Genomic DNA, 15856 nt, shown 5'->3' on the forward strand with positions numbered 1-15856 from the left:
AGACACCCAGCACTGACACCCCAAACCCAGGCACCGCGGAGGGCAGGGGCAAGGTGGCATCAGGGACAGCCATCCCAGGGGCTGGGACATGGGAAGGGACAATGCCACCTTCCCCTCTCGCGCACAGAAGTTTCCATCTTTGCTCAGACACGAAGGACAGCCTGCTCCTAGGGAGATACAGCTCCTTCCTAGCACCCACCCAAATTCTCCACAGTGGTATTTTGGAACCACTGAGGTCACTTAAGGCAGTTTTATTTCCCTGCGACCATACTAAACCTTCCAAAACAGAGCTTTGTTATTTACTGGGCTTCCTCAGCCTTGTCAAGAAGGGACTGCAGAATGTGATCTTCATTTCAAACACGCAGAAGATGCTTTGACAGCCCTAATTCAATTACCATGCAAGAGCACCGTGCCCACATGCAAGCACCGACATCCACCCATTGCACAGGCGCTGGACACAGGGGCCAGCTTGCACAGTGACAAGCCAGGACTGCCACACACACACAAACACGCTTTTCTAGAAAGCCACAGCCAAGTCACAATCAATACAAGGGTTTCCTAAAAGGCACACGCACAGTAGTGATCTTCAGAGCAATTAATTTCTGTACATAGGCTAACAGCGCAGGAAGACAGCTGGAGAAAATACTCCTTGTCTGAAGGAATCCCTTCAATCACACAAAATTCCTGGAGGAGAATACACCCCTCAGTGCGATTTAAGTGTCAACATAACAAAGGAACGCCCCTCCCAGCACCTCCTGCCTTACAGAAATGCCACGCTGGAAAGGGAAGACTACACCGGGAACAGCAGCAACCAGAACCGCTCATCGACCCTCCCCTGCCATCACCACAAACAAAAAACGCTGGGGATTGTTTCTAGAAAGAGCAGATAGAGGGACGTGGAAGAAGACAGCATCCTCTTTGAGGATCCCTCAGTATTCCTCAAAGGAAGGCTGTGGAAACAAGGAGAGCTTTGTCTGGAAGCATCTTTGTGTATTACAAGGTTACATATAAAATTAGTTTTGCCTAATATACATGCTTTGCCTTGCCACACGTACAGAAATGCTGATGGCTGACAAACAGCCTAAAATTAAAGGAATACGGCTTTAAATTAGTAAAATAATCTCCCAGTTTACTCACCCAAAGCAAAGAATAATTACATAGAACAACAAAATAGTGAAATCCAAAACATTCAAGGGGAATTAAGATGATAAGGGTGTTACTAAAATTAAAATGTATGCACAGTAGTGTAATAACAAATTCATAAGATACTGTAAATCTTTCCCAAAACCAGACTAGGTTTATATCAAGATCACCATACAACATATGCCTGAAATATGGCTGTAAATAAGTGTGATTTAATTTGACCACCACCTACTTTAAGCCCTTGATTTTATAAATAGAAGTATATCATAATGACTAGTGATTAAAAAAAAAAAAACAAACCAACACACACAGTTTAGAAGGTAAAAAGAACAATATTATAAAGTCAAACATGCCAACAAGAATCAGTAGAAAATTAAGATCCTGAAGGTAACTACCAAAACCATCTTAATTCCTATTCTGATAGTCCAAAAAAAAATCTCCACCAAGTACTGCAGCAATGACAATACACGTAATCACAACTCCTTGATCATGAATATTCTGCCTCAAAAGTCTGCACATGTGCAGAACTCAATGCTTTCACAGTCCCATCTCAAAAACACAACTTAAAAATTACCAGTACTATTTCAGCACTTCGCAATTGTTTTCTCACACACCGTGACTTTTTATTCCGTGTCCATACCTGCTCCTAAATAGGATGGACAAGTGAAGCAGCAACACAGTTTCACCAAACTTCAGTTCTGCTGAATTGCTGTGTAGCTCACGCCCAGTCGCAATTTTAGTCAACGCGGCCGTTCACCTTACTAAGGTTACTACAGCTTTTGAAGCATTTCCTAGAGAAAGACACGAACAACTCGGTGAAGACGCCTTCTACAGCCACAAATGAACGCGGGAAGCTGTCACACCGCTTTTCTCTGTCACACCTCTCTGTTTTAAATACCGGGAAAATCACCTGGCTAGACAGGAAGGCGACGACTTTTGAAACGAGGTTCTGTCTTTGTGGCTCCATCAGAACTGCCACAATAAATACATGGGGTGAAACAGGAAAAGAGCCTCACGCCTTAGCGAGAGGGCGGGGGACCGCACTGACACGGGCACAGGCAGCTGTAATCATTACCCGCTCGCCGGTAATCATTACCCTGCCACTACACACACACAGCTCGCTTCAATTTCTCCGTGCCAGCTCCCGGCACCGAGAGCTGGCGGGGAGGAGGAGAGGTGAGACTGTAAGACGGAGCTTCCTCCTTTCTTTTTGTTGTTATTGTTGTTGTTGTTGTGGCGGTCGCTGCCATCGCCCGGCAGCCCCTCAGCCGAGCCCCGCGGGGGCGATGGCCGCCCCCGGCCCGGCCCGGTCCGCCCCACCTGCGGCGGGCCCGCGGACCGGGCGGGGCAGCCCCGCCGGGGCGGGCACGGGCTCCCCGCCGCCCCCACCTGCGCCCCGGCCCTCCCCGCCTTTGTGCCCGCGGCCTCCCGCCGCCCCCGGCCGCCGCCCGCTGTCAGCCGCCGCCCGGCCGAGCCCCCCGGCCCGCCCGCCCCGTCCCCGAGCCCGTACCGTGCGGCTCCGCCATCCTCCCGCGGCGCGCTCGGCTCCCGCTCCGCGCCCGGCCCTGCCCTGCCGGCCACCGTCTGTGCGCACCGAGCCGTCACGGGACCGCCCGCCCACGGCCCTCCCGCGGCTCTCGGGGCGGGCCCGCCGAGCGCGGACCCCGAGCGCTTCCAGGTTACGGCGGAAGCGCCGCGTTGCCCGTGGCGACGGCGGGAGCGGGGCCGTGCGGGGCCGTGCGGGGCTGGCGGGCCCGGGCCGGCTCCCCGCGGGCTCGGACAGGGCTGCCCCGCGCTGTCCCAGCCGGTCCCGTGGGTGGGTCCCCGGCCCGCACCCCGCCGAAAGCTGCTGTCGTGCCGGGATGTCCCCGGGTGAGGAGGGCAGCCCGTAGCTCCGTCGGTGGCTCACTGCAGTTCGTCAGTGTCACAACAAACACCAAGTGTTTTGCTGCCATTCCGACAGCCCAACTGGCGGTCCCCAGCGCGGCAGGATCGGGAGTTCGGGTGGGATGGGTTGGTGCGGAGCAGCTCCGGGCACAGCCACCCGCTCCTGCTGCTGGGACACGGCCAAAGAAAAGGACACGGGGACCGCCACATTCCCGTGTCCCCTTTTCCCACAAAACCGGCACTATCCCCAGCTGGCAGCTACTGTAACTTCGGATCAATGTCCTGACTCTTCTTAAGCCCAGCCAAGCTGCCTTTGCAGGGGATACGTGAGAGCTACAAGAAAGGGCAGCAGCCGTTCCGGAGGTGACAACCACACCTCTGTGTAGACAAATACACGCCAGCGTGACAGAGCGCCTGCCATCAATCGCCTTTCATTTAGAATGGGCTTTAAAAGCAAGTTCTTTAACGACTTGTTATAACAGATCTTTCAGTATTTTGCTGAGAAAGGTTTAGCTTTTTAATGCAAAGTTCTCAGGTGGTTGCAATCAGTTCCCCTTTCAAGCCTAGATAGATTCTGCACTGCAGTAGTATCTCAACTTTACAATTTCTAAAATACGTCCAAATTAATGGGAGTCTACTAATTGATCTCAGTATTTGCTAGTCTGGACTGGTCCCACAGGCTCATGTTCAGCAGCTACTTCAGCAGAATCAAAACCATGAGTAAATTTGGGAGACATTTCCTATATCAGATAGTCAAATATGAGTATCTGCTATTTCCATCAGATTTTTTACAACTTTTGGCAATCATCTCGGCTGGTTTCAGTGAAACAAGGCTATTCACATTCAATTATCGAATACCAAAATTCTGCCAATTGCCTTTGTGTGCATCTTTGGCAAACCAGACAGTTCAGTGTGGTTATGTGGGCTTTTACTAATAAATGCTGGACAGCATTAAAAGCAGAATTGGATTTTTGGCATATTGGATCACAAGACAGAAAGCAGTTGAAATTTCCTAGTGACAATATTTCTTACAATGACTGGATGTTTATTTGCTGTTATTAATCAGTAAAATTTCTTTGTGGACAGTGCAGGATCCTTTATAAGACATGGAAATACACACTTTGCCTTGAGAGCTTGGAGTCTGAAAAAAATGTTTCTTGTGTGACTTAATTGAACACAGTCATTTGCATTAACAGACTGTAGTGTTGGCTGTGTACCTTTACATTTCTCAGGCCCTTTGTGTGAAAAGTGTCACTGCCCAGTTGCCTTAGCATTCAAATATTTATCAAGGATATGTGCTACGTGTACTCTGGTTCTGTTAGAGATTCTACTTTTGTTTCTACTCGTTTTCCGTTTAAAAAATATTATTTGAAACCTAAAGAAATGTTACTTTATATTCAAAAACCCTGATTTCTTCTGAAAAGATAATATAAAGCAGAGTGGGACAATTGTCACAAGAGATAAATCAGCCAAGAAATTTACACTGGTAACTCCACCCTTCTTCTGCAAATCCTTAAATATGTCATATGAGATTAGACTGATACTATGGTAATACTTGTGCCAACAATCAGAACTAACAGACATTTTTGCAAAAGCAGAATTCATGCATGAAAGATTTGTTTTTAATCTGCCCAAATGGAATAGTTAATTTTATATCCTTCTGCTGGATTCTGGAAAGCTCAGCTCCAGCCTACTCCCAGTCTCCATCAGCAATGTTTGTGCCCAGATCCCATTGGCACAGACCTCTCCCAGAGCAGAAGGTGAATGTAAAACTTCACAATCCTTACAAGTATTAGTGAAGAGTCTCTCAGGATCAGGAGACTGTGCTGACAGGCCTGTATTTTGAACCTTGTGACTGAGGACCTCTCTTTAAGATAAATCCACAGGCAGCAAGTCAGAAGTTCCTCAGTCTTTGTTGCCCCAGAAACCCCACAGGACTGTACAAGCACCTTGAATTATTGCCATCCACGCTGAAACAAGCAGGAGAAGAAGTATAATTAAAGAACATTTCATAACCTACACGGTTCTGAATTAAGGTTTCACTGGCAATTTCGTTTGGACATTGCCTAACTTTTAAAGGCTTGGCTTTGCAACATTCATAATGCTCCTGTAATACCTGTAGCATTTCCTGTGCTTCTGAAAAGGACAGCTGTTGGTGCAGGATCACAGCACCTCCATGGGCCATCAGCTGTATTTCCCCACCCTTGTGTGTCCAGCACAGACTTCTGCCCCTTTCACTGAAAGAGAAACAGCAGCAGTGGACTGTTATCCTCCATCCAGACTAGCAGCAGAGGGGGATGAGTGTTGGAATTCGGATTATTCAGTGGATTCATAAGACTATTCCTAAGGCTATTTAGTATTTACACAGTTGTTTCAAGCATGTTTCTACAAAACAGAGTGATTTATTAGGAGCAAGCTCTTACACAATGAACTAAAATAAAGCAATTAATTAGTTAAGCTTGCTTAAGCCAACCACAAGATCAATCTAGTAACTTCAGAATCATCTTAGACTGAATTCAGATACCTCTGATATATAGTCGCACTTGCCTTTTCTTAATTTAGTGGCTGCCAGACTAATGAATTGACCCTTTCTCCCTCAGTCATGTGGCCTTTTCACTACCTCCTCCCAACTGTAAAATTTTTGTCATCCAACTACCCGAAAGCCTGCTCTCCTCCCCCAGGCAGGCAGCTGCTGCTGCCTCAGCCAAGGACACTGAGCTCCAGTCGTTTCTGTACTGCTGCTGGGGCAGACAGCACAAGAGGCAAATTCTTTGCTGGCTGAGCCACCATGAAGACCAGCCTCAGGGAAGCTCTGTTCCGCTTCCAGCTCTGCAAGTCAGGATGTCCCAGCAAGCACAGCCCGTTGTGCCCCTTTCCACCCACACTCCCCTCTGCTCTGCCCCGTGTGGGGCTGCTTCCCACAGCTCTCCCCTGCTCCTCCATTCCCTCCCTGCTGCCTGTGCCCCACCTCCACTCTCAGACTTGGATCACCTCTTCCTTCCCCAGACTGTCCCTCCTTTCTTACTCTCCAACAGGGCCTCCAACTTTGGTTCCCCATGCCAGGTCCTAGTCCAGTCTCTTGTCTGGTTCTTCATGTCACTGCCTATCTCCCTGACTTTCCACTCCCTTCTTCCTTCCTTGTACTGAAGTTCTGTTGCGTCTTCTGTCTGCCAGTTCCTTGCCAACCAGTCTCAACATAAAACTCTAATTCCCTGTGGGAATCCAGGACATCCCTCTGGCTGCCTTGGATGGCTTGAGACCTTGGCAGGGGGCTCAGAAGCCTTGGCACAGAGCCCAATAACCCTGTGCCTTTGATTTTAACCCCTGAGGAAAATTACCACCTTTGCATGAAGAGTTACAAGTCACAAAAAATAAGTAGAGTATAAGTTAGTTTATCATAAGGTGAAAAAGTATATTTTTAAGATTTTTTAGAATACAGGTCTGGGGTCAAGATGGAGGAATTTGGGCATGTTCTATCCTTCTTTCTTCTTCTTCTTGGCATCCATCTTCTAGGTGATGTTGGCACTTTTAGATTGGTTTAGAGTAGAACTGTACAATATAAGTGTTGGTATTGGAAGATAATTGTAAATAATGTTCACATAGTTTAGAGTATAAAAAGATAATACCAGCCTGAAGGCAGGCAGTGTGCCTTGGACTGACCTGCTGAGCAGACCTCAGCTGGTCAGGGAAAGAACTTCTTAGATAAGATAAAATAAACAACCTCTGGAAACTACAGAAGAAGACTCCTGGCTCCTTCTTCGGTTCTCGGGCTGGGAAAGAGACTTTTAAAATACACAGGTGGTCGTCTCGAGCTCCTGAGACACCACCGACATTAATTCCCTGTTGTTCTTTCTTTCAGTATCTCAGTCTCCCACCATCATGTCTCAAATCTCAAAATTTCATACTAGGTTTTACGTTCCTCTCATCTACACCTCAATCTATCCAGACCTTCCTTTCCCTTGAATTGTCAGTTTACCAGTTTAGCTTCAGTCTCTTGACCAAGGGCTGCAAAGGGTTTAGTTATTCTGGGGAAGAGAAGCATGTTTTTAAGGTTGATGGCACAACAAATCCCACTTAATTTTGTGGGCACAATACCCATCATGGAAACAGTATATATCTTTGTCATTCTTTTCTGTCTTCCCCTCAAGTGGCACCTTGGCTCCACTGCCTTTATTATGAGTAGACAAAACTGGGAAGGCTGGACCACTTGGCAGAAGGGGAGAGAGGAAGGCACAGAAACCAAACCTGGAGGATGCACACGGAGAGACAGAGCCCTTTCCACGTCTAGAAGCTGATACTCAATGCACTGGCTGACCCAAGCTCTGTCCCATTGAAATCAGACTCTGACCCTCCAGAGCAAAAGCTTCTGCTTGAAGCAAGATGTCTTTGCAATACAAAGAAGGATGCAAAGAAGGGGAACCTCAAAATGTGGTTCTCTCCTGAAGGACTATGGTACAGTAAGATGTTGCTATTTTTACTGTCACTTCCTTTTATATATTCAGAGCCAGATCTGCATATTTGAGTGACAAGAAGTTATTTTTGCCTTTTTTCTCCAACTGTTTTCACAAATCAAATGTATGATAAAAGGACAGAGTACCTATGTTTTCAAAAACAAGCAGCATGATTTACAATTTTAGAACTACTGTGTAAAAACTAGTTCTGGTCCTGCCAGCTTCTGCTTTCAACTCATTAGCCACCTATCCATGTCTGTTAGCAATTTATAAACAAGCTTCCTAGATCTTACAAGTGCTCTTCCAGGTGGAAAGACAGGACATATCAGCACTGAAGCAGCACATCCAGAATGTCATGCATGAAGTTATTTTCTTATTTACCTGTATGCACACAAATGTTTTCCAGTGTGCACTGTGTCCCAACTGCCCCAATCCCAGCAGTTCTTCAGTTTGTTTAGCGCAAGGGAAAACTGCAAATCCAGCAGGCTATCAAGCAAGCTAATCTTCAATTATACAAATGGAGAGTCAACCAGTTCAAACAATTTATCTTTCAAAGTCAACACGACAAACAACAGAAACAAGCAAGAGCTTTTTCATTCACAGACAATAAACTGTCTTTTTCTAGTGTAGCTATTCTAGACAGGAGAGTAACAGCTGTTAGAAACCCTTGTTTTTCTCTGCAGTGAAAGACAGGGCAAATTAAAGGCTTCAGTTGCCTGTACTTTGAAAGGGGAGAAAGGCCAGAATGAAAACTCAGTTAAAATGAAACAGATGCTGAATATTCCAGCTCCAGTCAGGACAACCATGAAGAAACCAACCTTTCTTGATTTAATTTTCTTTTCTGGTACTTGCAAATCCGTTTCTGACATCCCATGGTAACTCAAAGGACAAAGCAGGATCCAACAGGACACTATGCTCTGGTAGAGACAAGCTTCTCTTAGCTTTGGTCTGCAGCACCTGAATTTCAGTAGGTAGTGTGCCTTCCAAGGACTAACAACATCCAGATCTAGTATAACTCCCACAACTAAGGGGCAAGAGGGGATGATTATTCTCAAAAGTGAGTTTAAATCTACAGAGGTTGAGCTTCCTTTGTAGTCAATAAGATAAGCCCTGTGCTTAAGCACTCTGAATCATATTCTGAAGAAATCACTTTTTCCATTGACCTCATGCAGACCCTGGGGAGTTGAGCTTTCCAAGGGAAAAGCCACTTCCTTCTCAGGAAGGAGCATTCAAGTCGAAGTGGCCCTGGGTTCACCAGCTTCTCACTTGCCTCACGAGCTGCTGGAGTGCTGTAGGTCTGTGCCTGCAGGTGGTACAAGGCATCTTCTACCATTGTACCTGTTTCCCTTGGCTCTCATGGCAGTCTTCTAAAACTGGCTGGCACCAGTACTGTGGTGTGGCGTGGCTCAGATTTCATTTGCACTGCATGTTGTTTCATGCCTTCAGAGATCCGTCGAGATTAGTACCAGGCTGACTGGAATGGCACGGTGGGTAGGAATGCGAGTGCAGCCCAAGTTTTTCTCTGCTGAACTTCATACAAGGGCATATCCTGACTCCATTCCACATAAAAAAGGGAGCAGGCTTCCACTTCCCCGTTGTCCTCTCTGATCTTCCCGTTCGTTCTCAGCAGCCACAACAGAGTGGCAGTGTAGCCCCTCCTCCTGGGACAGAGCCTGACCACAACCAGTTCTGAACTGTATCATTTTTAGCTGATAAAGGTGTGAAGCCAAGGAAGGAGACTCCCGCAGTAGCCAAGAAAGGGGAAAGGTCTCTGGGAGTGGTGGCTCCAGGAAGGCAGAACAACTTTATTACAAGTTTTTTTGAGATTGCTGTAAACAACTCACCTGTGTCCTAAAAGTGGCTGGGAGTGGCAGCACGTCCGTGCTGAGCTGAGTGAAACAGCTGCCCCTGCCCAGGCACGTATCACTGCCAGCAGGTTAACCCAGGCCACAGGCACAAGCAGTTTTCCTCGGGATTACAGCTTGTCACTGCTGCAAGCTCTGCTGCCTGAAATGTGGAAGATCAGCTGAATAGGAGAGTCTCCAGGAAAACAAACAAACAAACACAACCCTCGTTCACATCCTCACAATCTCACAACCAGAAAAATATTCTTTAAGAGTGACCCAGGAAGAAGTTGAGTTTGAATAAAATATTTGCCTGTTGGTCTTAATAGCTGCAGATCTGCAATTTTCTCTTCCTCTTCAGAGTGCCAGAAGGGATTGGGTGCTGGAGCCAGGGATGTATTTCCTGAAGGGTGACAAATAAGAATAAAGCCTAAAGTCAATTCCACACTGAAATTCTTACATAAATTGCTCCTTCCTGAGGAAAAGATATGGATTTAAAAAACCCTCAGAAAGTAGTATGAAATACGTAATCCTGCAGTTCAGTTACAGGAATTGAAAAGAATACCCCCAAAAATTGGTCAGAGAGCCAGGCATTACAGGGAGTACACTTACAAAGGGAGGTTTCAGCTGAGGATTTCTAAATGAAACCCTGAAAACGAAATCATTCAGGTGCAGATAGATCTTCCAAAAGAACAACTTCAAACTCCTTCTGCCCAGAGCCATGAAAACCAGAGCAGAGTGAATGCCAGCAACCCTAACATTTATTATTATTGTGGTAGTGCACCAGAGCCTTGAGCTTTGTGTGGGGGGCTCTACAAGAAGAGTGTTCTAATTCAGAGGCTGAAAGCCAAGTGTAAGACCAGAAAAATGACACATATTTGTCACAGGGAGCATGAGAGAAGAAAAGCAGTCAATGCTGCCAGGTTTTTTTATAGGCCATACAGACAAGGAGAGTGTTGGAGAGAGCTCAGAAAGATTATTTTTCAACACAAATTATTAAGAGGCTGGTTGCAAGGATGGGAGGAAGCACAGAGATGTTTGAAATGGCTGCAGGTAGGCAGTGGAACTGGTCATCACAAGCTGATGTTGGGAAAAGAGCTGATATCCCAGTAATACTCTGGAACAGATGAACAGGGATGGGCTAGGGAAAGACAGATCTTGAAGAGGAAGGAGTGACACAGAGCGAAGGGCTAAGAACAGTCCTGCATTGTGAGGACAAGGGCTTCGTTATTCAAGAGTTTTCTTTCCCTCTCTTGTTTCTCAGGGGGAGGAGTGGTGTTTCAAGGGAGAATAATACAATCATTTGACTGTGTTGAGAGATTTATGGTTTGACTTTACCATGTGTTAAAATATTGATTCTCTTTCTAACATATGCTTGAGATATTGACAATAGTTTTTTTCTATATAGAATACTGCAAACAAAAGGAGGGACTTCATGGTAGGATGCAGAGAGGATGGGTAAAAACAAAGTGATGTAAGAGAAGCACAAGTCTTGGATTTCTTCCACTCAATTAAATAAAGATAGCAAGAGAGACACTGAGCAGTGTGTGGCAGTGAGAAGCTGGAATAATTAAACAATAATCTGACAGACGGTGCACTTACGGGCAATTACAGCAAGCCTCTGCTGGCACTCCAGGGCATGAGGCCAAAGACTTAAGCGATTCAAACCACACAAGTAGAGCAGTAACCTCCTAGAAATGCCAGTGTAGAGCATTTGGCTTAGGAGCCCAGAATGGGACTTACATGGAGCCAGGTCTCTGCGTTTACCAGGTGTTAGCAGGAAGAGCAGCCTGTCAAAAAGCTGTTTCTGTATCTCTTGGATAATGCATTTCCAGGCACGTCTCCTTCCCTTTTGCATACAGCTTGAGGATCCCACTGCATCAAACAACAGACTTAAAATAAGTATATTCAGAAAGCTCAACCAAAAAAAAAATCATTTGTCTGTCATCTCCCTTTCAAAAACAAGGACTGGGTTAAACACCAAGCTATCAAGCTTCAGGCTCTGAAGGCATTTGGGATTCCCACAGGGAGCCACGCCAGGCTTTCTGTTCCTTGCCTTACCCCACCCAGTAAACCCAAACCACCTTCCTCCTCCCGTCTCTGAAGCTGGGCTCTGTGTCCCATGGTACCACTCAGTGGCTTCAGGGACAATTGCATGAAAACTGCAGGTGTATTTCTGGAAGCACTGCGATGCATTGTTCACCAAATGCTGCCACACTACATTTCTGATTCCATCAGCACATACATAGGTTAAACAAGCTTTAGAAATTTAGCAAAGAAGTAAAAAGAGAGAGAGCCAAGTGGGAAGCAAACACAGATCAGGTGCTGCTAAAAGCTTCTTAAAATGTCAACAAAGTATTTACTTGAACTCAGAACACAAAGTCACCTTCAAGATGGGTAGTCCTCATCAAAGTGGCTTTATTTTTAAACACCCCATGTCTGGAGCTACATGATTATACAGGACTCTGAACCAAATTTTTGCTTTTTAAAGCAAGGACTTGATTCCAGACTTTCTTGTCATATGGAAAACATGAACTTGAAAGGCTTAAAAAGCAGAAGGAAAATAAAAAGCATTTAAAATGTATAAAGACAAAAACCAAGCCTCATAAACAAATGGGACTGGCAACATTGCTTCACCTAAATGCTTTTTTCTTCTACTTAGTAGGAGATGTTTCTCAAGACTTGAAATAAATGTTGTTTTGTATCTGCAGGGCTTTCAGCAAGCGGCTGCCAAATTACGAAACCCTCTGGATTCCAGCAATGCACATCTCTGCTGTCTGCTGCACTTGGAGTATCTGGGAACAGGAGGAGGAAAACAAGCTTATCATTTATAAAATTATTACTGGTTTTGTGGTTGTGAGGCTCTCTGCAGTGTACAAGAATAACTTGTTTGTGACACCAGTAAAATAAAGATGTGCAACCTAGAGCGCGTTGTCCTCTCCATGGATACCACACTTATGCTTTCTCACATAACACTGGGTTTCATCCTGAGGTCGAGTCTCAGGACTCTGGGAAGCTTCATGCTATGGGGACACAAACTTGAGACCTAGGCACAAGGACAGTGTTGTTCTGACTGCTTCAGTCCTGTGGAATGACACCCAGATAATGCACTGACTCAGCACAGTCCCATTGCAAGTGCACGGTGCTTTTCCCAGATGGAAGGGTTTTGGCAAACAGCTTCCTAGATATTCCTGGCAACTGGAAAGGCCTGTGAGAGAAATGAATGGGTATTTGAGCACATGTCGACCCCAGAGGCCAAAAAGATCAAAAAATGGGGTATAACTATTCTTTCTTTAGCAGAAGAGATTGGATCCCTCATCTGAAACTGGAAAATTTACTTTTTTTCTTCTTGTTTCTCTGCCAAAAAGACAAGGGGAATTAGGTCCTCTATTAAATGCTTTTTCCCTCCTCTTAACTATAGCCAACACTGTTCTAGTGAATAAATACCAGCCTTACTCAAAACTAAACCCAGTCCTGTTTTTAAGGAACTTTGAAAAGTAGGATATTAAGCTGCATGTCCATGCCTTCCTCCTCACTTTCATCCAGACCTCCCAGTCATGAAGGTGGTAACTATGATTTTTTTTTCCCAGAAAAGGAAAAAAATGAAGGAGGTGTCTTAAAAACAGACTTACTAGAAACTGTTGAAAACAACCTCCACAATCACGCCTGTCCCAGTGCTATCAGCTTCCTAGATAGGCTGCCAAGCTGGCATTTGAGTAGCTAAGAAAATGGATCTAGTACAGGATGCCAGACTCCTCAGTCACTAAAATGCTCAAGTAACAAACTGAGTTGACCATTGTTTCTTATCACCAAGCAAACAAACGCTGTTGGCAGGAAAACTGCTTTTGGAAAGTGATTCCCTGCACGACCGAGATGGGCTCCAAATGCAAGTGTTCACATAATGCTGGACTCCAGGAGGCCACTGGCACTGCGAAGGGCACTGGCAAAAAACCTGGCCTACAATTTGATTTCAACATCTTGCTTTCAGCTCATTTCTGTTGCTCTGCAGGCCATATTTGTTACCACAGGAACAACTCCTGCTTTCACAGTGCAAAAATTTCAGTCATAACTGGGTCTTTTATGTTCATTTTTAGCCATAGCTGTATCTGAGATGCTGGATTGGTTCTTAAAAACAGACAAACAACTACAAATTACTGATCTGCAAATTGCATGTACTGTTTAAAATATCCTGGTCTAAAAACATCCATCATAAAGAAATGCCTTGTTCTTTCCCTTCCAGTCAGCACAAAATACTGATTGGCACATGGAAAAGCACATCAGACAAAGGAGTTTTTCCCACCCAAATCAGCGGGAATGCTTCTGAGCACTTCAAAGGGCAGAAAAGGATGTCCCCAGCAAGCACATCCATTTTACAGCCTCATCAACGGCAATATTCTGACCTGAAAGTGGAATATGTGAGTAAGGACATAAAGGGCCCATTTCTGTGCTGCCCAGGAGTGTTATCTTTGGCCAGCTCCACAAAAGGCAGGAAGGAGGAGCCCTGCTCTCACCCTCTGTGGGTTCTGCTGGCCTCCAACCTGGCATCAGGGGAGGCTTCAGGGAGGTGGAACCGGGCTACCTGAGGGATTGTCAGCTTCCTACTCTAGGTTGCTTAGAGGAAAAAGGAAATAGTCCTGGAACAATGCAGACAAAGGCTTTAAATAACTATCAGAGAGGTGCCACTTACTGGAAGTTAAAAGTTTTATCACTGCTCTCCCAGCAAACTTTGGATCCCACAGCGGACACCTGAGCTAGCAGAGGGAAGGAAGCATGCAGACAGCCACCACAAAGGCAGAATGGAAAAAAATTGTTAGCAAAGATCATTTTCTCTCCTCATCCACGGCCATCCCTGCTCATAGCAAGAAGCCAGATCAGCCCCAGAACACTGAAAGGAGCCGTCCCCGCCTGCCAAGGCCAGGTTAGCAGGATTACCAGCCTGGACTGCCAATCCCCAGGCACACAGGGTGTGCAGAGCGCACAGGCAAGCTCATTAGCAAACTCTAAAATTACAACACATCCCGGAATCGGGGCTTGCTGGGGCACGGCCAAGGCACAGGCAGGTGAATCCCTCTGCGCCCATCCCGGGGCACACGCGGTCCCCGCGGGGTTACCCAGGAAGCTGCTCCCGGTGCGAAGATGCTCCAAAAGGCGGACCCCTGTGGGGGATCCCGGTGCACTGGCCCATCAGGTTCGGCCACATTTAAGCCCTCAGTGTTTAGAAAGACAGCGGCTTTTACTGCTGTTTACACGTCAAACATCAGCATGATTCACATCGCGAATCCCGAGGCGCTGCCTGGAAACGAGAACTGGGACGCGTACGCCCTGGCCACGCCCGTCTGCTGGACGGTGTCTGCTGGGGATTTTATTTACAGAAGCAGAAAATAAACCATAAAAGCGCCTCAAAGCCTGAGTTCCGCGGCGGGCCCCGGCGGGTGGGCAGGCAGCGGCTCGCCGGGGCCGGGCAGGCCCGCGCAGGTGGAAGGGCTCCGCCTCAGAGCAGAGCCCGACGCAGCTGAGGCGGAGAGCGGCCTCCCGGAATCCCGGGACCGGGAGAGCCCCGGGGAGCTGTTCCCGCCGCGCCCGGGCTGCCCCGGCGCAGCGCCACGCCAAGGACTACAGTTCCCAGTGCGCATCGCGGCAGCCGGAGCCCCGTTAGGCCTACCACTCCCAGCACGCTCCGGGGGCACGACAGGGGTGCGTGGGCGTGGCGCCGCGCAGTGCATGCCGGGAGCTGTAGTTGGCCCCGGGGGCGGTGCCGTGCCGGAGCCGCCATGCCGGAGGGAACGGGAGCGCTCCGGGAGGTGCTGCCCAAGCAAGGTACGGTACCGGCGGCGAGCAGCCCCTGGCCCTGCCCGCCCAGCCCGCCGCCCGCTCACGGCCCTCTTCTCCCTTTCCAGGGCAGCTCTCGGTGGAGGACACGGTCGCCATGGTGCTGTGCAAGCCCAAGATCCTGCCCCTCAAGTCGGTGTCGCTGGAGAAGCTGGAGAAGCTGCAGAGGGCGGCGCTGGAGGCGGCCCAGCCGCCCGAGGCAGCCCCGCCGCCGTCCGCGGGGGCCGCGCCGCCCCGGCAGTAGCGCGGGGAGGGTCGCGCCCGGCGGCCCCCGCGATCGGCGGCACCGCTGTCAAACGGGGCCGCGCATTCACGTGTGGCCTGAGCGCAGGCGGTGCTGGGCGGGGGGGCCGCGCGTCGGGCGTTCTTGCTGTAGAAGTTGCGCTGGTCGCTGCCCACGGCGATGTTTTAAACGCGTCTTAGAGGTACCAGAACCCCTTGAAAGTGGGAGGAGGCGAGTTCCACAACCCCCTGCTCCAAGCCGGCCTTACCAGACTCGCTCGAGTACTGAAGCGCTTGGCTTCTAGAGCATAGCGTCTTCCGGCCCTGGAATGGCTATTCCCAGCATTTCAGAACACTTGAAATCTTTACGTGAAACTAAAAAACAAAGGAGAGGTTTTACCGTGTTCCTGTAAGCGAGTCTTGCTTAGATCGGTCTTGTTCTTGAGCAAGGGCTTGGCGAAGCTGTGCTGCAAAGACACG

The 15856-nt window shown here is 47.8% G+C and overlaps 2 protein-coding genes and 1 long non-coding RNA gene across 4 annotated transcripts in view; 1 reads left to right on the forward strand and 2 right to left on the reverse strand.

The window, feature by feature from the left end:
• The window catches only part of SHOC2 (SHOC2 leucine rich repeat scaffold protein), a 63536-nt gene extending 60804 nt beyond the window's left edge, over positions 1 to 2732 (reverse strand). The window contains exons 1-2 of one of the 2 annotated variants that reach the window (XM_033066111.1): positions 2654 to 2721; positions 1784 to 1934 (exon numbers count right to left, since the gene is read on the reverse strand). The gene's annotated coding sequence lies outside the window, so the exon portion shown is untranslated. Of the gene's footprint in view, positions 1 to 1783; positions 1935 to 2653 lie in introns of both variants that reach the window. The other variant, XM_033066110.1, reaches the window with a different exon arrangement.
• A 5278-nt stretch (positions 2733 to 8010) lies between these two features.
• On the reverse strand, positions 8011 to 14093 carry LOC116999413. Its single transcript, XR_004418571.1, has 4 exons — positions 14013 to 14093; positions 11963 to 12120; positions 11069 to 11200; positions 8011 to 9728 (listed from the first exon to the last, which is right to left on the reverse strand). It is a non-coding gene; the product is annotated as an uncharacterized LOC116999413 (long non-coding RNA).
• An 835-nt stretch (positions 14094 to 14928) lies between these two features.
• On the forward strand, positions 14929 to 15763 carry BBIP1 (BBSome interacting protein 1). Its single transcript, XM_033066434.2, has 2 exons — positions 14929 to 15142; positions 15223 to 15763. Exons 1-2 carry the CDS (start codon positions 15097 to 15099, stop codon positions 15396 to 15398), a joined length of 222 nt encoding a protein of 73 aa, XP_032922325.1. The 5' UTR covers positions 14929 to 15096; the 3' UTR covers positions 15399 to 15763.
• The last annotated feature ends 93 nt before the right edge of the window (positions 15764 to 15856 follow it).

This window comes from Catharus ustulatus, chromosome 8 (assembly GCF_009819885.2).
Source record: "Catharus ustulatus isolate bCatUst1 chromosome 8, bCatUst1.pri.v2, whole genome shotgun sequence".
Lineage (NCBI taxonomy): Eukaryota > Metazoa > Chordata > Aves > Passeriformes > Turdidae > Catharus > Catharus ustulatus.

What these genes read in the sequence shown, in the direction of transcription:
- BBIP1 (XM_033066434.2), top strand. Translation starts at nt 15,097, where the DNA reads ATGCCGGAGGGAACGGGAGCGCTCCGGGAGGTGCTGCCCAAGCAAG. An exon ending in GGAGGTGCTGCCCAAGCAAG is followed by an intron (nt 15,143 to 15,222) that starts GTACGGTACCGG and finishes CTCCCTTTCCAG; the next exon opens with GGCAGCTCTCGGTGGAGGAC.